Source organism: Mustela nigripes, chromosome 10 (genome assembly GCF_022355385.1).
Source record: "Mustela nigripes isolate SB6536 chromosome 10, MUSNIG.SB6536, whole genome shotgun sequence".
NCBI lineage: Eukaryota > Metazoa > Chordata > Mammalia > Carnivora > Mustelidae > Mustela > Mustela nigripes.
The window spans coordinates 65,855,265-65,876,043 of NC_081566.1; the positions used below are offsets into that span (position 1 = coordinate 65,855,265).

A 20,779-nucleotide genomic window follows, 5' to 3' on the forward strand; every position below is an offset into this window, starting at 1 on the left:
AAAAGATTTTGGGGCGCCTGGGTGGCTCAGTGGGTTAAGCCGCTGCCTTCGGCTCAGGTCAGGATCTCAGGGTCCTGGGATCGAGTCCCGCGTCGGGCTCTCTGCTCAGCGGGGAGCCTGCGTCCCCCCCTCTCTGCCTGCCTCTCTGCCTGCTTGTGATCTCTCTCTGTCCAATGAATAGGTGAAATCTTATTTATGTGTGGACTTTCCTCTCTAGATTTTGGTAACGGAAGTTGCTTCTAGAAGAGCAGGAGGAAGGAAAGGAGGCGATGCCCATGACACGCGCTTCTCTTTGGTCTGAACGTGGCTGAGCGGCAGGAATGAAGGCGCAGGGAAGCCGCCCAGCGAGCCGCTGCAGGGCAGCTCGGGTCAGTGGCCCTGTGCAGGGGGTCGAGGGGGGAGGCAGGGGTGTGGGTAGGCAGGAGACGGGCAAATGCAGGGAGGAGCTCGAACACGAGGTGGTGGGTGTGACGGCAGCCTGTGAGGACGGAGAGAATGAAGGGATTTGACCTTGGGACCATGAAGCTGAAGACCCGACCGGTCACGGTTGGCGAGGTTGGGGGGGGGCGGCGTGTCGTGGTTCGGAATGAGCCTCCCGCCTTCCGGGGCCGAGGGTGACCAGCCGACCTCACGGAGGACTGGGTCAGGGCAAGGGTCGGGTTCTGAGGGAGCCGTGCGGGCGGCCTCGCGTGGGGGAAGCGCACTGTGCGGGGAACGTGCTGGTGCACGTCCACGGACCATCCCCGTCGTGGCCGCTCCCCAGCTAAAGCGCTACAGCATCAGGTCCTGCGGGGTAGCGGCCGCCCACGCGTGAGGCGCTTTACACCCACCGTGGGGGTCAGTGCTCACCAAGCCCCGGACCTTCCAGGGCAGAGGACACCAGCGGGCTGGGGGCTGCGGGGCCTGGAGGCGGCCGGTGAGCGGACGTAGGGGCGCGGACGCGAGTCCTCCCACGGGGCTGGGTCCATGAACGCAGGGCCACAGCTGACCGGAGTCACCTCAAATCCCCGCCGGCCGGCGCACACGAGCGTGGGCAGGACGGCATCCCTCCTGCCCTCCGTCCGCGCGGCGCCAGGTCCTTGGAGGGAGAATGTCAGGGCGGATCTCAGTCTCCTGACCTGTCGGTCTGGAAGGTAGAACTAGTGGACGTTTCTGCAGTCCGGCCGCTGCGGACCCCTCCAAGCAGAACACTGGAGAGACTCGATTTGGCCGACTGAAGGCTCTTTCCGTCTTACAAATCTCACACAACACTTTAAGAAAGATACTTTATTGAACGGAAAGACCGTAATTACTTACAATCTGAGAACCCCACCTAATAAACTGGTTTCAGGAACAAGAGGACACTGCAGGGCACTAATGTCTGGCTTCACTGGAGGCCGGAGCGGACTCGTCCCAGCAGCGTCGGGGACGGGCAGCATCCCCCGTCCTCCGTGCGGGCTGGGACGCGGCTTAAAGGTAGGCGCAGAGCCGCTCCAGCTGCCCGGGGTTGGCGTCACTCAGGAACAGCAGCTCCTTTTTCCCTTCTTCTGTATGAGCTAGAGCGGGGGAGACACACAGCTGGCAGTGCTGTCGGCAGCGCCGTGCGCCCTAGAAGATTCTGTGCGCAGAGGCTACGTGCTCCAGACGGTGCTGGTATGTGACGACCGCTCCCGGAGACCCCGCTTCTAGATCCTTTCTCTCAGCAAGTGACTATTCTGTCCGTCTCTGTTCCTCTGCACTCCAGCACGTCTCCCTCTGCTCCAAGAACCTCACCCGGCCTTTCAGACTTTGTCGCACACCGACCCCCTCAGAAATCTCTGCGCCGCGGCCCCCGGCCCACTGATGCTGCAGCTGCCCTTCCCTCCAGTCCCTGGTGATGTCCTCCACGGCCGCTGGCTCGCTCTCGCCCAGGGACAGGACCACCACGGCCTCTGCTCCGCTCGCCTGTGCCTGGGCCGGGGTCAAGGCTGCGGTGTGCGGCCGAAGGCGCCGTGTCCACAGAGCGGGATGGGCGGAGCGTGGGTCTGGCCTGGCGCCGGCGGGCCTCGCTCACATCCAGGGCTGGGCTTCGAGCCCGAGCCTCTTATTCTAGACTGATGTGAGGTGGTGGGAAGAAATGCACCGTCTAGTAACTGCCCCCCCCCCCCCCACCGCCACCTTTCTTGCCGTCTGATAGGCCAGAGAGAAGTCGAGAAAAAGGGAGAAAGACCACGCAGGCCGCTGCCGTGGGAAGACATCAAGGCTCTGACTTGAGGGCTCCGTGAGCAGAAACTCGAGAACCAACCTTTCTCATGCTGCAGCCAGCTGTTCTCCAGGTAGTACTGAATGCAGCGCTCAAACTCCTCTGGGCTGTAGTTGGAGACCAGGACGGGAACAAAGGGGTCCAAGGCATCAAATCCTTCCTGGAGAAGGAAGAACCGTTCAGTGACGAGTCATCAGAGTGACCTGACCTTAGCGCGACCAAGGTGCCCGCTTTCCTTCTCTGCTCCTTGCTCTCGGGCCACCCCTTCGCACACAGGCGCCACGCACGGCAGCTGGCCGCTGTCGCCCGTGGCCTCCTGCATGGTCCTTGTGCCAGGGTGATGATGCCCACGGGGGAGCTGCCACCTGCTGTGCAGACATAGTGATAACTCCTTTGTTTACAGTTCTGCCTTCAGTAGTCAAGCCACTTAGTTCACAAACAAAACAAGGGCAGTGATAAGCCACTAAACGGCCCCCACTGAAACCAGTCCGTCACCAAACCGCAGTGCAGCTTGCAAACACAACAACGAAGGGACCAGGGACCGAGCTCACTCCTGAGCAGAGCACCTGGACCAACGACCCCCCCCCAGGACGACAAAAGCCCGGAGCTCGGGCTGCGCCCCACGGCCAGGCCGAAACCAGAGAGGTGATGGCCGAGCCGGGACGCGGCTCACGCATGCAGAATGGGGCAGAGGGGAGGCTGCGCTGTGGGTGGTATCACCCGAACTCAAGGGTGTTTCACAGGAATCAGGGAACGTAGAGACGTGTGTGGGTGTGCATGTGAGGACGCGTGCCTAGAGCATGCGCGTGCATGTGTGAAGGCGGGAATCCTGTGTCCTGGGTTCTCACACTGCCCTGGGGGCCTCGAGGAGGGGACAGCCCAGACGTAGGAAGCACACAGCACTCGGGTCTTGGAGTCTAAATCCAGCCCATGCTCAAGACAGTGGGGGGAATTCAGTTCTACCTCCTGAAGAAGGCAGCCTATTTTATTTTTTCTTTTTTTCTTTTTCTTTTTTTTTTTTTTTTTAAAGATTTTATTTATTTATTTGACAGAGAGAGATCACAAGTAGGCAGAGAGGCAGGCAGAGAGAGAGAGAGGAGGAAGCAGGCTCCGAGCAGAGAGCCCGATGCGGGACTCGATCCCAGGACCCCGAGATCATGACCTGAGCCGAAGGCAGCGGCTTAACCCACTGAGCCACCCAGGCACCCTATTTTATTTTTTCTAAGACTTAACTTATTTGATAGAGAAAGAGATCACAAGCAGGCAGGTAGAGGGGGGGGGGGAAGCAGGCTCCCTGCCGATGTGGGGCTCGATCCCAGGACCCCGAAATCATGACCTGAGCCGAAGACCTTAACCCACTAAGCAACCCAGGTGCCCTAAAGGGGCCCTATTTTAAACATTTTGTTTTAAAGTATGATATCGGGCTCCCTGCTCAGCAGAGAGCCCGCTTCCCCCTCTCCCTGCTGCTCTGCCTACTTTTGCTCTGTATCTCTCTGTCAAATAAATAAAATCTTTTCAAAAATATAAAAAATAAAAGTAGCCTCCAGGGGTGCCTGGGTGGTTCAGTCGGTGAAGCGTCTACCTTTGGCTCAAGTCATGATCCCGGGGTCCCTGCTGGCCACAGTCGGCCTGATGGGCCCCGCCCTCCTAGTCTGTGCGTGCTCTGTCAATTAAATACATAAAATCTTTAAATAAATTAAATAAATGAATAAAGGTTCAATACCCAAGGTGTTCTAGGAGTTTGACCTCATGACCCTGAGATCAAGAGTCGCCTGTTCTGCCCCCCAGCACCCCCGGCCCCGGGACCTGGTGTCCACATACCGCTGTCCTCTACAACGAACCAGGGCTGCCTGAGCAGTGGCTGGTTCTGGGCCTGGGTGTGGAAAGTACCGGGTGAGTGTGGAACGCCCACGCTCCTCGCCCACAAGTAAAGCCAGGGGTCGAGAAGGATGGGGGTGTGGGAAAAGCACACTGAAGCCAGTCCGAAGGGGTGTCTGCTGGCCAAATCTGCCGTCGCTTAAGCGCCAGAACGAGAACAACAGTGGAAGAGGCGTCTGCGTGGCCACGCTGAGACAAGTAAGCGTGGGAAGGTCAGGAAAGTTCTTACACGTAATGGAAAGCCAACCCACGTGTGGGAGAAACGTGGGAGCTGGGAACTATCTGCCAGCACCACCGCTGGGTTTCGGACGGATGGACGTCCAAGCTGTCAGGAGTGCAAGGGGTAGCCAGGGAGCAAGATGGCCACCACAGCGTCTTCACCGAGGACAAAGCAGGACAAAGCAGATGCGCGGCCCCGAACCAAGTGTTCAGGGTTCACTGTGGCGGCTGCTGAGAGACGCCATCCGGGGTCAGCGGCGGACGAGCCACAGAATCCCCTGGGACTGGCAGGTGCTGTCCCAGATTGAGAGAGACCAACAGACCAGGACAGTCGAGGGGACGCATGGACCACGACTGTTTCTGTGTGTGACACTGGGGGAACGGGCAAGACCACAGGACGTCCTAAAGACCAGGTGCCGGAACTTATCGGTGCCAGATCCGTGATTTTAATCATTGTGCCGTAGATTCTAGATCTGGAATGTCTGATTTCAGGCAATCATTAGAAGCTTGCAGCATGTCTCAGGTCAGTGTCACAGAACTCGGGGAGAAAAGCAGATGGAGGAGAATAAAGCCAACATGGAAAAGCGTTACCACTTCAGGAATCTGGGCGAAGTCAGAAACGAATACGGTTTTTCTCCAAATCTATAATTATGTTTAAAAAAAAAAACCAACCCCCCAAAACAAAAGGCTCATCAGACAGACCGACTATCTAGGGGAACCTGATGTTCTGGTGACCGGACCTTGCCCAGCAGCTCCTGTGGCAGATAGGCCATCCGCGGCGTGAAGAGGGACCCGGTCTGGCTCAGCGCCAACACCACGGCGCCTCCGTGCTGCAAGAGAGGCCGAGAGGCCGGGGGAGAAGAAGGGGGCGAACAGGAAAATGCGTTGTCGTCATCTGGATTTTTAGGACAGGCAAATGGCAACTGAACAGGTCCCTGGTTCTGGGCCCGGCTCTGAGCACGTGCGGCCGTGCGAGCTCCCGGGGAGCGGCGAGCTTCCCAGGGCCGGGCAGGTGCGGAGGTGCTCTCCGATACACACAAACAAGGCCCGTTCCCAAGCCAGTGGGGAGATTGCCAACCAAATACACAGAGTTAATTTATTTTTAAAGATTTTATTTACTTATTTGAGAAAAAGAGGTACCACGAGAGGGGGAAGCAGACTCCCCGCCGAGCAGGGAGCCCAATGCAGGGCTCGATCCCAGGACCCTGAGATCATGACCTGACCCAAAGGCAGATCCTTAAGGACTGAGCCCCCCCAGGCGCCCCTAAACACAGAGACTTTAAATGAGGAAATTAATGTCCCCGAACTCAGAGACTGACAAGCAGCAGGTGGCCTGGACACTCACCCAGTCGTTTCGCACCATCTTCCTCAGGCTGTGCACAAGCGCCAGCTCCTCGGGGGCCATCTGCATGCCGCCAGCAGGCGGGGAGGGGACAGAGGTCAGGCCAAGCTTTGCAAACGACTGGCCACAACTAGAGCTTCCCGCACAGCTACATAAGCTCAGTGGCTGGTGGCTGCCAGCCTCGGCCCCCCGCACCCCCTGCCCGGTTTCTGATGAAATCCAGCCACGGGGGGAGAGCACCGCCCCTTCCCCACGCCGCTGCTGTCGCGTACTCCGAGGCTAGGTGCTCCGGCCGCCACGCTATGGAAACCGAGTCACTTAGCCTCGTTCTGAAAGCACAGCGCCAAGAGCAATGGCCAAAACCCAGCTCCCGGGGCGGGGGTTCATTTGCAACCAACCCCCGTCCCTGAGTTTGCACGCCCCCCGCCCCCCGGTGCCATTTTTATGCCGTGTTTTAATTCACATGCTCCCAAGGCGAGCAAACGTGCACGGGCTACAAGGCCTCGCCCCGGCGCACGCACGGCGGCACCCGCGGTCAGTGACAGAGAAATGCTGGTGTCCTACCAGGCTCTTATCTTCTCTCTTCAGCGTGGTCTTTCCCCAGAGAGCATTGACTCCATCCACCGCCACCAGGAGACGGAAAGCACCCGAGCAGCTCTGACTCTTGAGTTCTTTGAGAACGATGCCAACGGCATCCGTGGCATTCTTCACCCGCGTCAGGCCCTACAGGGGAGAGAGGCGGGGGCTTGGGGCCCAGGAGAGGCCTCCGCCAGGACGACACGGGACCCACCCCTGTCTACTCTGTACCTGCTCAACCACTTCTCCCAGAGGCCGGCCTTTCTCGGTGCTTTCTCGCTTATTCCACATGTATGTCTCCTGAATTTTTATCTAAAAACAACATGAAAACCAGAGAAAGGCTATTTAGCCGAAGATAAGCCCATCCGTAGCGCGTAGGTAGGAGGGTCAGGCTGTAAGGAGTGAGTTTTAATCTGTTTTTCAAGCCCCGTGAGCAACTCCGGGAGAGAGGTGACCGCTTTCTAGGTGACCTTTTCTACCTAGAGCGTTAAGAACGGAAGTCGCTGGGCTCCTGACTACAGACGCCGGGACGAGGCCTTGGCAGCCTGACACCGGCACAAGCTCCCAGGTGACCCTGACTTGTGTCCAGAGTCGAAACTCGCAGCCTAGAGACTGTATCGAAGAATCACCAGAGCAGAGAATGATGCCACCAGTACATTTCTGGTTCCAAAGAAGACCTTGATCAGGAGAAAACGCTGTGGCTGGAAATGGGCTTTAGAGGGTCTGCGGCGGTAGCCTGGGACAAGTCGGGGAATCTGTGTGGCCTTGACTTTGCCTGGGGGGAAAAGCTCTCACTTTCTCGGGGATGGCGTGTCCGGTCCCACGGACGCGACGCCAGCTTGTGCCTCCACGCCGAACGCGGCGGGGACAGGCGGGCCTGGCGGTCCCACCACAGCACCCGCTCTCCAGGGCCACCCGAGCTCAAGGCACCAGGATCACGTCTATGTGCGCAGCGGCCACGCCGGGCTTCTGGAGGCTCCTCACCTGACTCAGGAAACGCTCGTTGGCCGTTTTGAAGCTCTTCAGCCAGCTGGACGCCTCCACGGGCTGGTCGAAGCGCTGCCTGTTGTAGGCCGACCGCAGGAGGCCCCGGCAGCTCTTCACCCACAGGTGAGCTGCGGAGACAGACGCACAGACGCGGGAGGAAGCCAGGCAGTGACCGATCCGCTCTGGACGCCCCCGCCTCGCGTCCTGGAGACGCCGGGTCCCCTCGCGCGGCCGCCCCCACCCCCGCGCTAGAGAGGCCGCCGGGGACCTCGTACCCTGGCACGGACTACGACAACCTCCCGCGGGCTGGGGCCTTCCTGCGAGCCGGGCCGGCGGGCGAGGGGAAGCGCTAGGACCGGAGGACGAGAGGGAAGGGAAGACCCACTCGCGGCGTCACTGTGCGACGCTGTGCAGGGGGACGGGCAAGTGTACATCGTGCGTCCGGGCGTCAGCCGTGTGTTCCTTAACGCCCTCTGGCCTCAGAGGCCATGCTGGTCCCGCTGAGGTCACCAGCACTGCAGTCTGTGCCTGAGGCACGCCACAGGGTGACAGATCACCAGATTCCCAGCAGTTTTTATTTTTACTTTAACAGAGAGAGAGAGCGAGCGAGCACGGCCAGGGGGAGCGGGAGAGGGAAAAAGCAAACTTCCTGCTGAGCAGGGAGCCCGATGCGGGGCTCGATCCCAGGGCCCTGAGACCACGACTGGGGCCATAACCAAGACCGGGACACTCAGCCGACGGAGCCACCCAGGTGGCCCCCAAACACTCCATTCTTACTGTCAAGCGGCTCTCGGGAGGTGTTCGCCACACTTCTCTTGCCACATGCAACCGGCCTGGGGTGACCGCGACGTCAGGCCGGGCGAGCTCCACCGGCCGCTCCCCGAGCCGCAGCCCAGCGCCCGCCCCCCAGCAGGGAGGAGAGGGCCCCCTTACCGTCGGGAACGTGCACAACCAGCCAGTCCCGTTTTGCACAGAAATGAATCACATGGCAGAGACTGAGGGTTTTTCCTGTCCCCTTCTCCCCATCTAAAGCACCTGCGGTCAAGGAAAACCTCACCACAAGGGCTCCGGCCTGTCAGCAGAGGGCCGCTGCCCGCCCCTCTCCCGTCATCAGTGAGGACACTCCGGCAGGCGGCAAAGGATACAGAGCACGTACCGCACGGCCGGGTGAGCGAAATTGGTGCCGTCCAGGTACCGCAGGAGCTCCAGGGCCGGCCTCCTCACCATCAGGCAGGCTTCGTGGAAGGTCTTCACCTGGCAGACCCGGGAAGCAGGGCGGGCTGGGGCGAGGGGCGCGGAGCAGACCCGGCGGCCAGAGGGCGCTGCTGCACGCCCAGCCCCTGTCCTTCGGCGAGGCTGGGCCACTGGGTCCAAGGTGCACCCCAGGCTCCAGCTGACTCCTGCTAACACAGCAGTCCCCGTCTGCAGATTTGTTAACGACATGGAAATCTACAGGCGACCGCGGGCACCTTGTCACACGCTCCGCAAACCACCCAGGACTAACTCACTGAAAGAAGGTAAAACGCTTCACGAGGTATCTGACACATGCTAAGTGCTGAATGAATGTTAATTCATTTAAATCTATTTTTAGCTAATTCTTAGGAGTATTTGGACTTTTCTCTAGAAACACATATGTGACAGCTCAGGAGCAGGTGTGACCAGGGACCCCACAAGCCACCCTGGATGCCAGAGAACGGACACAAAAGTTTCAGTCCCTTTTTGTCACCAGGAATACTCTGGTGGAAAAATCTGGGACGTGCTGATGCATGTGACGGTAACTGGCAGATAAAGGATTTCATGATGTTTCTTTTTTTCTTTCTCTTTTTTTTTTTTTTTAAAAGATTTTATTTATTTATTTGACAGAGAGAGATCACAAGTAGGCAGAGAGGCAGGCAGAGAGAGAGGGGGAAGCAGGTTCCCGCTGAGCAGAGAGCCCGATGCGGGGCTTGATCCGAAGACCCGGAGAGCATGACCTGAGCCGAAGGCAGAGGCTTAACCCACTGAGCCACGTTCATGATGAAGGCGCCCCTTCATGATGTTTCTTAGTAAGATCAAATACCTAACAAGCACTATCTACAAGTGAATAAGGATTAAGCTTGTGTTGCGATCTTCTTTTTTTAACGATTTGCTTGACAGAGCGAGCAGGCGCAAGTTGGGGACGGGCAGAGGGAGAAGCAGACTCTCCGCTGAGCGCTGAGCCCAGCATGGGGGCTCGATCCCACGACCCTGAGATCATGACCTGAGCCAAAACCAAGAGTCGAAGCCACCAGGCGCCCCAATAGTGTTGATATTTTTAAAGAAATCCTAACCGTACAGCTGAATTGAAGGACTTGACAGGCAGATTCAAACTTAATTGAAAATGAATCCTCCGTAAATGTGACAGAGATATTAAAACAGAAATGCCATATTAGGCAACATGACAGCGCTAAAATACACAAACAGTGGGGAGGGAGCTGGCCTTCATGTAAAAGGAAATTATGGAAGGAATGTATGAGTAATTCCCTCCACAGCCCTGGTGGTCAGGCCAGCCGGGAAGCGACTGGAGACGGTCACGGGGCCGGAGCAGGACGGGGGCCGCCAGCATCCACGGCCGAAGTGCCCCGACACCGGATTCTCCCGGCTGCATCCCGTTTCCAAATTCCCTCCGCCCCAGTTCTGCGGTGCTGACAAGGCTCCTCGTGGTCTGCGCCCCCTTGCTGGTGTCTCGCCGAATTTTTGAACTAAAGGACGCGGACGGGATGGCGCCCTCTGCCTCTGAAGCCGAAGTCACACGCGCGATCCAGTCTGCCCTTTCGCTGAGAAGGGGGTCTCCGAGGCTGAGAGCAGAGCAGCAGGAGGGGTCAGAAGCCAACTGGGCCAACAAACCAGGCTGGCAGGGCACCTGGGGGGTTAAGGCCTTAACCTGCCTTCGGCTCAGGTCACGATCCCGGGGTCCTGGGGTTGAGCCCCGCATCGGACTCCCTGTTCTGCCTTCTCCGTCTCCCACTCCCCCTGCTGGTCTTCCCTCTCTCCCTGACTGTCAAATGAGTGAAAGAAAAATCTTAAAAAAAACACCCAAGAAAACGACAGCAAAACAGCCCCAGGCCTGCAGTTCATCAGGCATTTCCAGCGGCTACAAAGCAACCCAAGAGTACGTGTTTGGATGGAAGTTTCCTGAAAATCCAGGACAATAAAGGACATTAAAGCCTCTAATCCAGATCCCACTTCTGTCTGGCTCAGGAGAGATGATGATTTCGTGCCCCACAGCTCACTTTCTCATGACGTTTTGCTAAGGCCAGCCTGAGACCCACCTGTGAACGATTATTTGCGCAACAAACGTCCTGGAAAGCTGCAGGTGGGTAACACGGGGACCGAGCAGGGTTCTGGCCCGCCAGGGATCGCCCCACGCGCAGACTCCGGCTCCTCCAGTCGGCACGGCCCCGGCCCTCGCCTCCCCCCCGCGCCCCCCACCGGCGAGCACCTGCAGGCCGAAGCGACGGGGCAGGCCGTGGGGGAAGACGGTCGGCAGGTCCTGCAGGGGGATGCGGTAGTGGCGGCCCTCGCGCTGCTCGCCGGCCCCAGCCTGGGAAACAAGAGACGCCACAGCTGCTACGGGCCGCGCCTGCGACACGTCACAGCGGTGGGAAGGGCCCACGACCGCATCGAGGACACTTCACACCTCAGGGCGGGAAAAGAGGTCGTCTGCTCGTCAGGCCGGGCCCGGAGGAGCTGGCGGTCGGCCGCCCTGAGACACCGGCTGCTCGGCAGCGTGAGCCCCGCGTGCGGGAGTGGGCATGGTGGCACGCGGCAGGGACACGACTCCCGCCATCTGGGATCTTCTGTGCGGGGCGTGGAGAGGCTCCGGGCACACGACAGATCCGCAGTCGACAGATCTGCAGGCCGCTGTGTCCATGGACACCTGAGGAACCCGCCACAGGGGGGCTCCCCTGCCACGGGAAGCTGAGCGGCGCCTCAGTGACTTCCCTGTTCAACTCAGAGAAGCTTCTGGAAGCAGGGGGTGCCGTGCCGCCATCCTGGCTCCAGAGGCCCGCTCCCCTCCCGTGGCCCTGTGCGGGATGAGGGGGCCGGGGCCCCGCGTCCCCCGCCCCTTCACACGTTCACCCCGACCCACGGCCCCGTCAGGGCGGCCTTCGTGGAGCCCGGGAAGGCGAAACCGCGACCCCGGGCCCCGCAGAGCCTGGCTGCGGACAGACCCCCGACACGGCCCCTCCGCACAGCGGGAGGCGCTGCCAGGGCAGCGGGCAGCGGGCGGACAGGCCAGCGGCAGGACCGGGCCCTCTGGCGCCAGCCCTGCGACCCGGGCGCGCGGACTCCCCGCGATCGACGCCGGTGGCCCCGTTTCTGTGGCTTCCCTCTGTCTTGCGTCTTCACTTACTGTTCCGCTTACACTTAGTACAGATTCTACTTACTGTTCCGCTTACACTTAGTACAGATTCTACTTACTGTTCCACTTATACTCACTTACAGATTCTTATTCTGTAAAGCCCCCGCCGCCTGCTTGTGGCAGTAAAGCAGCTTTGCTCCTGTCGGGTCACTCAGGGGCCACGTCCGGCCACACCGCACTGGGAGACCAGAAACTCCCCCGCGGAGCTCCGAAGGGCTGGGCGCGCCCCCTGCCCGACAGAACCCAGCAACACGGGGGCCCGCAGCGGCAGGGGGTCAATCCCGTGTGGACTGGCCTGCCCGAGGGGCCCATCCGGACTCCCCATCTGTCCTGGGGGCGCAGACCGCAGGCAGACCTGGCTGCTGGGTCTCCTGATACATAAAACGACGGCAACGCGACCTGCAAGACCGGAAATAAATCCGCACGCTCACGAGCGACTCACCGGGTTGTCCTCGCTGGGGCGGGAACCGGCTCTGGGGGTCTCATCCGGAACCCGGTCATCCAGGTGAACCGCAAGGCCTTGGGGGCCCTGGGGCCCCCCGTGCAAAAAACGTCCAGGGTCCAACTATAAAAGAAACCATGGTAATGTTTCGGAATTAGCAGGCTTTCTTCTTCTTCTTTTTGTAAAGACGCATTTACTTATTTGAGATGAGCATGACGAGTGTAGGGAAGATGCGGAGGCAGAGGCGGACGCAGGCTCCCGCCAAGCAGGGCGGCCGGCGCGGGGCTCGATCCCAGGACCCCGAGATCATGACCTGATCCAAAGGTAGAGGCTTAACGCACTGAGCCACCCAGGTGCCCTGGGATTTGCAGGCTTTTTATAAAAGCTACCAAAGGGAGGTTTCGAGCCCCATCTGCGACAGGGAAATCCACTAATGCACAGTTTAGCGTTACGTGCAAGGAACCTTTATTCGTCCAATTCTCTACATACAATCACGTGGTCCACCCTCTGAATCTGCTGTGTTGCTGGGGCTGGGCTCCGTCCCCCACGGACGCAAAGCCATCTGCTAGAGAAGGCTCCGGAGCCAGGCACGGCTGCTGGCAGCCTGGAACAGGTGGCACGCTCCTGCACTCTGGCTCACGGCGCCCGGCGGCCGGGCAGTGATCGCGGCCACCTCTGTTCTCACGGGGCCCATGCGGGGCTCCCACGAAACAGCTATCAGGACGCGCTCGCGGTCCTTGTCCTGCTGGCAAGGCCTGGAATAAAGACTCTGACTGAGGACGCCTCCGGCTAAGTGGGAGGAAGCGCCCCTGAACCACTGGTTGGGCTATGGATTTCGGGCTGAGAAACCACTGCCCGGAGAACCCCCAAACTGAGCTGAAGGATAACGGGCCTCAGGCAGAAGGAGACGCCAGGTCTGTATGGCTGGGAACCCGAGTTTACACACAACCCGAAAGGCAGGTGAGGTCGGCACCGTGGCCTTGGTTCTCATGCCGAGTCTGAGACCTGACAGCGGCAGGGATGAGCCATGCTTTCTTTTTCTTTTTATGTTCCTTTATTTTAGGTCATCTCTACAGCCCAAACGTGGGGCTCGAACCCCCGACCCTGAGATCAAGAGTCACATACTCTTCCAACCGACTGGCCAGGCGCCCCTTGGCCGTGCTGTCTGATTAGCTGGCGGGTAAACATGTTATTAGGGAGGATAAATCTTTGGGACTAGGAAAGACGAAGAGTCAAGATTTAGAGGAGAAAATACCGGTTAGAAAGTTGTTAAAGAACTTAAATGAGTGTAATTTTTCTGAGCAAAAGAATCGTTTAAACCTTAGCATCAATGTGCTGACTCGGCACCCCACCTGCATCCCAAACCATCTCGGAAACGCGGCAAGAGCAAGAGCGACACTGAGTGTCTGCGACATCCGGGCCGCCGGGGCGCTCGCTGGGCGAAGCGTCTGCCTTCGGCTCAGGTCATGGTCCCAGGGCCCTGGAATCGAGCCCGCATCAGGCTCCCTGCTCGGTGAGGAGTCTGCGGCCCCCTCTGCCTGCTGTTCTCTCTCTGATGAATAAATAAAAATCTTAAAAAAAGAAAACAGACAAAAAAAACCCAAGCCAGAACAGCCGCAGCAGCCGCAGCACCTGCGGCCACCCTGGCTGTGCAGAGCTGATGAGTGCCCGGGGCATGGGAACGGGGGTCTGACCGCCACGCCCCGAGCGGCTGCACCCCGGTGGGCTCCCTGCTACAGGAGACAAAGCCCCAGGGCTTTGTAAAAAAAAATAAAAGTAACAGAAAATTACAGATATTCAAGGGCCACAAGGTGGTGGTATTTCTACACAAATCCTCTGATTTTTCTTTTAGTTAAATGCTTTTTGCAGCAAATTACACCCTAGCAAAATGGATACCTTACTCCTTACAATGTTACATATGGCCTCGCCCAGACAGTCTTGCGTCTCCGGGGAGACCGCCCGCGTGCCATTGCCTCCGCACAGCTCCGGAACGAAAACCAGACAGTTCCCGAAAGAGCGGCACCCGCGACCGCGGCAAGGTGACTTTAAATCAATCTACGAAAAGCACAAAATTCTCAGCCTGCCGGCTGCCGCGGGCTCAGGTTGTTCTCGTCTGCCATCAGGAACAGATTTTAGCCTTTCAGTGCCAATAGTCGGAGGCCCAAATTTATCGCTGATCCTTGTTTGTTTTTCTATTTCCTAATAATGGGTTATTTCACATCTACAAGCTTTATCACGAACCCCTGGGAAAAAGAGTTCTATGGAGGGAAGGGCCCATCCTCTAGACGGTCTCACGGGTGGCAAAGGCCGAGACAGAAGGGATGGAGCCCTCCTGGGGCTCTCACCCTTTGGGACGCGAGTCTTGGGGTGCTCTCTGCAGGCCCCAAAAACTCGGGGCACCCTGACTCTGTCTCTGGCTTCTGATATCCAGGAGAACCGTGACCATAAAAGGGCCAGAAGGACAGCGCTTGAGGCCACAGGCCTTGTGATGAAAGCCTGGGCTCCACAGCGCTCCCGGGATGTCGCTGCGGGCGGTTGGCCCAGCCTGGCTACTGCTCACTTTCTGTCTCTGTGTAACGAAGATGTTTCCTGCCAGCCCCTGCCCCGTCACGGAGACGCAACGAGACGAAGCACTTAGCACTGTGCCGGGCACGTACCACGGCCCAGCGAATCGCACCCGCGGATGCGCAATGAGCTGTCTGAGTCCCGAAGGTACTGAGGAAACAGCTGCTCAGTGAACGAAGCAGAGCAATGCAAGGGCAGTTTTTATATGGGATTTTACTATTTTATTCAGCTGTCAGATGCCAAAAGTCTAAGGAAGCAACTTAGTTTTCTTTCAAATACTTCATTAAGGGGGATAATCATCAATCCAATGAGATGTTAACAACAGTTAATAAAGGTAACTGCAGTCGAGCTTATTCAGCTATTCCTTTTTTTTTTTTAAGATTTTATTTACTTATTTGACAGACAGAGATCACAAGTAGGCGGAGAGGCAGGCAGAGAGAGAGGAAGAGAAGTAGGCCTCCCACTGAGTGGAGAGCCTGATGGAGGGCTTGATCCCAGGAGCCTGGGATCATGACCTGAACCGAAGGCAGAGGCTTTATTAACCCACTGAGCTACCCAGGCGCCCCTCAGCTGTTTCTTTTTTAAGTGTCAATTCTCCAACGAGGCTATTTACAAGGCCAGACTCCGGGAGCAGAGGCTCGGAGTGGCCCCTCGAGAGCACAAGTCAACGGAAGGCCTAGGCAGCAGCCACCCTCCAGAGCGCGTCACTCTGGACTGGGAGAATCCATCTAGAATCTACAGTTCCACCTAGAGACAATGTGCACGGAGCAGCGAGGTCAGCCGGGACTCACCTGCCGGGCCCTGGGGACAAGCCTTGTCACCCTGTTCAGCATCGTGGCTGCGAGCTCAGGCAAACTGAAGTGGTGGGCCGCACCTGGGCAGCAGACGGCGCACGGATGTCGTCCAGAGCACACACGGAGCGCCTGAAGACGGACCAAGAAAGGAGCAGAAAACACAAGTGAGACATTTCACAGAACCTGAAACAAATGGCTAGTAAACCCATGAAAAGATTTTCATTCTCATTACCAGTCAGGGAATGATGAGACACCACTCAGACACGGTGCTGGGGAAAGCGGCCAAGACAACAGGAACCGTGCCAGAAGCTGTGCAGCACGGCGGGGGCACCGATGGGACACTGTTGGGGGGTGGGGGCACAATCATCCTAGAAAACACATCTGGTGTTACCTTATAAAGTTGAAAATGTACAGGTCTATGACCCATGTGTTCTTCTCCTGGGTACTGACTCCAGAAGAACACGTACGCGTGCACTGGGAACTACGTGTAACGCTGGTCACCGTACAGAGCCCAAGCACCCGCGGACAGGAGCGGATTAACAGAAGCGGCCACGGTGAGACCCCACACGGCAGTGAGAGTCGCGACCGCGGTTACACGCGGCACACTGAGGCATCTCGGAAAACCGGCTGTGTGAGCGCACGCGTCTACACGTCCTATCACGGCGTACCGTTGGGAACCGCACGCCCTCATTCATCGCCCGGGCACATGCGCGACTGAGCGAGACCCAAGGACAGAGGTGAAGGACAGCCCGGGCAGAGCAGAGGCGGCGGGGGCGAGGCTGGGCGCGCAGTTCCAGCGCTGGGTTCCGGGTACGGGAGCTTATCGTACTAACTTTATTTTATTATTCATTTATTTATTTATTTCCCCATCCACAACCGCTACCTGCCACGCCCATCCTAACCCTCCACATCGGCTCCTCGCTAGCCCCGAGCCCTGCACTCAGCCTCCACTTTCTCGACTCCAAACTTAGGACCCCAGTGTGACTCCAGCAACGTCTGGCCCGCCCAACCCTGCTGCCCCAGTGCACCCCAGTACAGACAGCTGTGGGCAGTAGCTTTGACGGGGGCATGGGTCCCGGAGAGAAAAGAGCAGATGACATGGTCCTAAGGTCCACTCTTCCCACAGGTGCCCCTGTGGCCGCTAGGGTCATGACCCTGGCCGGCTTTTAGACAGTATGAGAAATGCTGGTCAGGAAAATGGCATCAGCTCCACCCCTGGACACTAGCCCCTGTGCCCACACGGCGGAGTTGGTCTGCGGGCGCCCAGCCATGAGCTTCTCCGATCCATTCTTTCCACCGAAGTCTTGCTTCGGATCCTTCAGTAGCTCCCACTGCTTTCTAAAGGGAAAGGACACGCGCGCGCGCACACAGGTAACAGAAGTCACTTCAGGGGCGCCTGGTGGCTCCGCGGCCGAGCACCTGACTCGGTTTTGGCTCAGGACGCCGACCCCGTGTCTGCGGAGGGGTCTCTCGTCCTGTCCCTCTGCCCCGCCTGCGTGCGCACATGTTCGTGCCCTCTGTCTCTCAGATACAAAAATACGGAAAGAATGAATGGAAGTTTCTCTAAAAGCAAGGGGGGAAGGTGGAGAGTTTTCAGAGGCTGATCTCCCAGCAAACAACCTGCGCGAAACCACGTTTTCCTTGTCTTTCAGAAGACGCGTTCGCAGAGCGGCTCCTACAGCCGCGGGGAAGCAGAGGCGGCCTGGCCGGGCCCGCTTTCGGGCACGTCCAGGTCAGGGCAGCGCGGGGCAGAGGCTCCCGGCGCCACTGCTCGAACACTCCGGGGACTGAGTGTCCTTTCAGGTCTCCAGGGTCGCTCGCAGGTGCGCAGGGCAGGCGCGCGGCTCACCACTGGCCGCTGGGGCTGGGCCCGAGCCCGGGCCCCGAGGGGAACAGACCGGTGTGCGAGACAATTCTGGGGACGGATGGTGGTGCCGGTCGCACGGGAAGGCGGGTGTGACCTCGTGGACCCGCACGCTGGAAATGACGGTAAATCTGACGTTCTGCATATTGCACCACAAACACCACAAAGGAGTGATGGAAAAATCCAAGCTAAATTGCCCAGTTCTCTTCCAAGACAGAAGAGTCCTCTGTCTGACCCCAGGCGTTGCTTTAAATGCGGGACACAGAGACCCCGGAGACGAGTCACTTTCTGAGTCCGAAGCCTTTCCCAGGGTGCCGGGCAGGGGTCCCCGCTCCCCACCGTATGTCAGGTTTTGCTGCTGCCCTGATGAAAGACGCGCTGATGCCCCCTCTCTCTCGGGTGCAAGTCCCCTCACAGGAAGCTCCGATGCACGCGGACTGGGACTCGGGAAGGGCCCGAACCCGGAGCCCTCTGCTGACTCGGACGTCAGCGGTCGCAGAAATCAGTCTGTTTTGCAAACTGAACTTGTTCTGTTGAGGTCACTGTAGAGCCGCCTGCAGCTGAAGGTCGCCCGAAGAGCTCGTGTGCGGGATGTTTCCTCCCATTATCGCCTCTGAGTCCCCCCCCACCGGACCCCTGACCACTAGTCAGTCCCCTGCTCTCCACTCCTGGGACCGCGTCACTTCGGAGACATCCTATGAAGGACACGTACGGGACGCTGCCTTTGATACCGGCTTTTTTCACTCATCCTGACTTCCCAGGCACCCCCAGGCTGTGTGTCGTAGGCACTAAGAGTTGTTCCTTCGACCCTGTGCCATGGTAAGGAGGCGTCTAACCAGTCATCCAGTGAAGACCTGGGGGCTGTCACTCGCCTCTGCCGTGAGGGCAAAACTCCTGTGGAGCGGCCTTCGTGGAGAGAGAAGCCGAGAGTCTACAGGTTACGACGATTTAGCTCAGGAACTGGACTCTTCAGAACTAGTGCAGAACTGAATTAGTGCTACCTTGATTTTAACAATAATCACTATTTTTTTTTAAAGATTTATTTATTTGACAGAGAGACAGCGAGAGAGGGAACACAAGCAGGGGGAGCCGGAGAGAGAGAAGCAGGCTACTCGTGGAGCAGGGAGCCCGATGTGGGGCTCGATCCCAGGACCCTGGGATCATGACCTGAGCCGAAGGCGGATGCGTAACGACTGAGCCTCCCAGGCACCCCTAATCACTATTTTCTAGAAGTAAGTTCTATACTGAGCCATGTACAGGCATTATGTCCCAACAACTATCAGGGAGACATTATTATACCCAGGCGAGAAGGGGGATGGAGCGCCCTGGTCACCTGCTAAGAGCGGCAGCTTGTCCCGTCAGTTACTGTGTGTCCTGCCGTGTCCGTCATTGAGCACCTGAACACGTCCGGGGAACTCGAAGGCAGGCTACAGAGTTTTCAGACAGCTTTTCTGGAAAATTCTTTCACAATCTGAGCTGAAATGTCTCAGCAGCTTCCATTCACTGTCCCAGTCCTTCTCTTAGGTTTTACAAGCCATTTCCCACATGATGAACTGAGTGTAGTTCTGTGCTGTTTTTTCTTTTCTTGGCTAAAGAAAAGTTTTTAGTTTTTTAAAGCAATTATTACCCAGTACAAGTTCCTTCCCCACTTATCAATGCTCTTTTGGTATGACCTATCGTTTTATTTATTTATTTATTATTTATTAAAAAAGATTTTATTTATTTATTTGACAGTCAGAGATCACAAGTAAGCAGAGAGACAAGCAGAGAGAGAGGAGGAAGCAGGCTCCCCGCCGAGCAGAGAGCCCGATGCGGGACTCAATCCCAGGACCCTGGGACCATGTCCTGAGCCGAAAGCAGAGGCTTTAACCGACTGAGCCACCCAGGCGCCCCTGACCTATTATTTTTAGATTTTATATTTTAAGAGTGACTTTTTTGTTAAAATTTTATTTACTTGACAGAGACACAGAGAGCGAGACAGAGCACAGTAGGGGAGGAGCAGAGACAGCAGGAGAAACAGACTCCCCAGCAGAGCAGGGAGCCCGATGAGGGGCTCAATCCCAGGACACTGAGATCATGACCTGAGCCAAAGGCACATGTTTCATGGACTAAGCCACCCAGGCACCCCAAGAGTGACTATTTTTTTTTTTTAATTTATTTGACAGACAGAGATCACAAGCAGGCAGAGAGAGAGGGGGAAGGCAGGTTCCCCGCTGAGCAGAGAGCCCGACGCGGGGCCCGATCCCAGGACCCTGAGATCATGACCTGAGCTGATGGCAGAGGCTTTAACCCATTGAGCCACCGAGGTGCCCCTCAGTTCTCTTTTTTATAAAAAATACCATTACTTATCAAAATCCCAGCAACATTTTTTATGGCAATTGTCAAGCTGATCTCAAAATTCACATGGAAATGCAATGGACCCATAAAAGCATAAATAACCTTGAAAAAAAAGGGAACAAAGTTGGAGGGCTCCCGTTTCCTGATTTCAAAACTTACTACAAAGCCACAGTAACGAAGACAGTGTGCTATCAGCTTATGTCGACAGATGACATGTGTCTGACCCACCACATCCATGAGTTAGTGGGGTGTAGCTGTGAGCTCAGGAAGAGTCTTACATCACAATCAGCTGATTCTCAACACATACGCCAAGACGACTCAATGGGGGAAAGAAAAATGTTTTCAACAAACGGTGCTAAGACGGCCAGACATCCAGAGGCAAAATAATTATACTGAAGTGGGTATTTACCCAAAGAATATAAAAACACTACTTCAAAAAGATACATGCTTCCTTATGTTTCCTGCTGTATTACTTACAGTGGCCAAGTTAAGGAAGCAGCCCACATGCCCAGTGATGGAGGGGGTGTGTGTGTGTGCGCGTGTGCACGCACGTGTGTGTGTGTGTGCGTGCGAGAGATGGGCTATTACTCATTCATAAAAAAGGATGAGGGCGGGTCATCTGCAACCATATGGACGGACCTAGAGTGTATTACACTAACTGAGTATGTCAGAGAAGAACAAATATCATATGATTTACTTATATGTGGAATCTTAAAAACAAAATAAACGAATGAACAAACAAGCAGAAATGAACCGATGGAGAACAAACTGATGATTGCTGGAGAGGGGTCAAGGGATGAGCAAAACAGGTAAAGGGGAGGGAGAGAAGCAGGCTTCCGGTTATGGGATAAGTCAGTCACAGGACTAAAACGTACAGCGCGGAGAGATATAGTCAGTGACAGTAATAGCGTTGTGTGGTAACAGATGGTAACTACACTGTGGTGAGCCCAGAGCAATGTATAAACTTGTTGGGATCGGCTCAGTCAGTCAAGTATCCGACTCGTGATTTCAGCTCAGGTCATGACCTCAGGGTGGTGGGACGGAGCCTGGCCCGGGCTCCGCACTCAGCGTGGAGTCTGCTGGAGAGTCTCTCTCTCCACCCGCTTGTGCTCACTCGCCCTCTCTCTCTAAAATGAATTAAATCTCAAAAACAAACAAAAAACCCCCTTG

The 20,779-nt window shown here is 57.0% G+C and overlaps 1 protein-coding gene and 2 long non-coding RNA genes across 7 annotated transcripts in view; 2 read left to right on the forward strand and 1 right to left on the reverse strand.

Moving 5' to 3' along the window:
* Positions 1–8,360, forward strand: part of LOC132025891 (uncharacterized) — a 9,841-nt gene extending 1,481 nt beyond the window's left edge. Inside the window, exons 2-3 of one of the 2 annotated variants that reach the window (XR_009406732.1) lie at positions 218–368; positions 8,256–8,360. This is a non-coding gene — a long non-coding RNA (uncharacterized LOC132025891). Of the gene's footprint in view, positions 1–217; positions 369–2,155; positions 2,258–8,255 lie in introns of those variants that run through there. The other variant, XR_009406733.1, reaches the window with a different exon arrangement.
* Positions 1,252–20,779, reverse strand: part of DAP3 (death associated protein 3) — a 31,555-nt gene continuing 12,027 nt past the window's right edge. Inside the window, exons 2-14 of one of the 4 annotated variants that reach the window (XM_059413751.1) lie at positions 15,641–15,749; positions 15,406–15,537; positions 12,050–12,172; positions 10,684–10,785; positions 8,369–8,477; positions 8,157–8,249; positions 7,221–7,351; positions 6,468–6,548; positions 6,225–6,383; positions 5,664–5,723; positions 5,059–5,148; positions 2,264–2,381; positions 1,252–1,535 (exon numbers count right to left, since the gene is read on the reverse strand). In XM_059413751.1, the coding sequence (XP_059269734.1) occupies positions 1,450–1,535; positions 2,264–2,381; positions 5,059–5,148; positions 5,664–5,723; positions 6,225–6,383; positions 6,468–6,548; positions 7,221–7,351; positions 8,157–8,249; positions 8,369–8,477; positions 10,684–10,785; positions 12,050–12,172; positions 15,406–15,447 (1,194 nt within the window). In that variant the 5' untranslated portion in view covers positions 15,448–15,537; positions 15,641–15,749 and the 3' untranslated portion in view covers positions 1,252–1,449. Of the gene's footprint in view, positions 1,536–2,263; positions 2,382–4,890; positions 4,922–5,020; positions 5,149–5,663; positions 5,724–6,224; positions 6,384–6,467; positions 6,549–7,220; positions 7,352–8,156; positions 8,250–8,368; positions 8,478–10,683; positions 10,786–12,049; positions 12,173–15,405; positions 15,538–15,640; positions 15,777–20,779 lie in introns of those variants that run through there. The other 3 variants (XM_059413750.1, XM_059413749.1, XM_059413752.1) reach the window with 3 other exon arrangements.
* On the forward strand, positions 8,654–9,110 carry LOC132025892 (uncharacterized). Its single transcript, XR_009406734.1, has 2 exons — positions 8,654–8,740; positions 8,848–9,110. It is a non-coding gene; the product is annotated as an uncharacterized LOC132025892 (long non-coding RNA).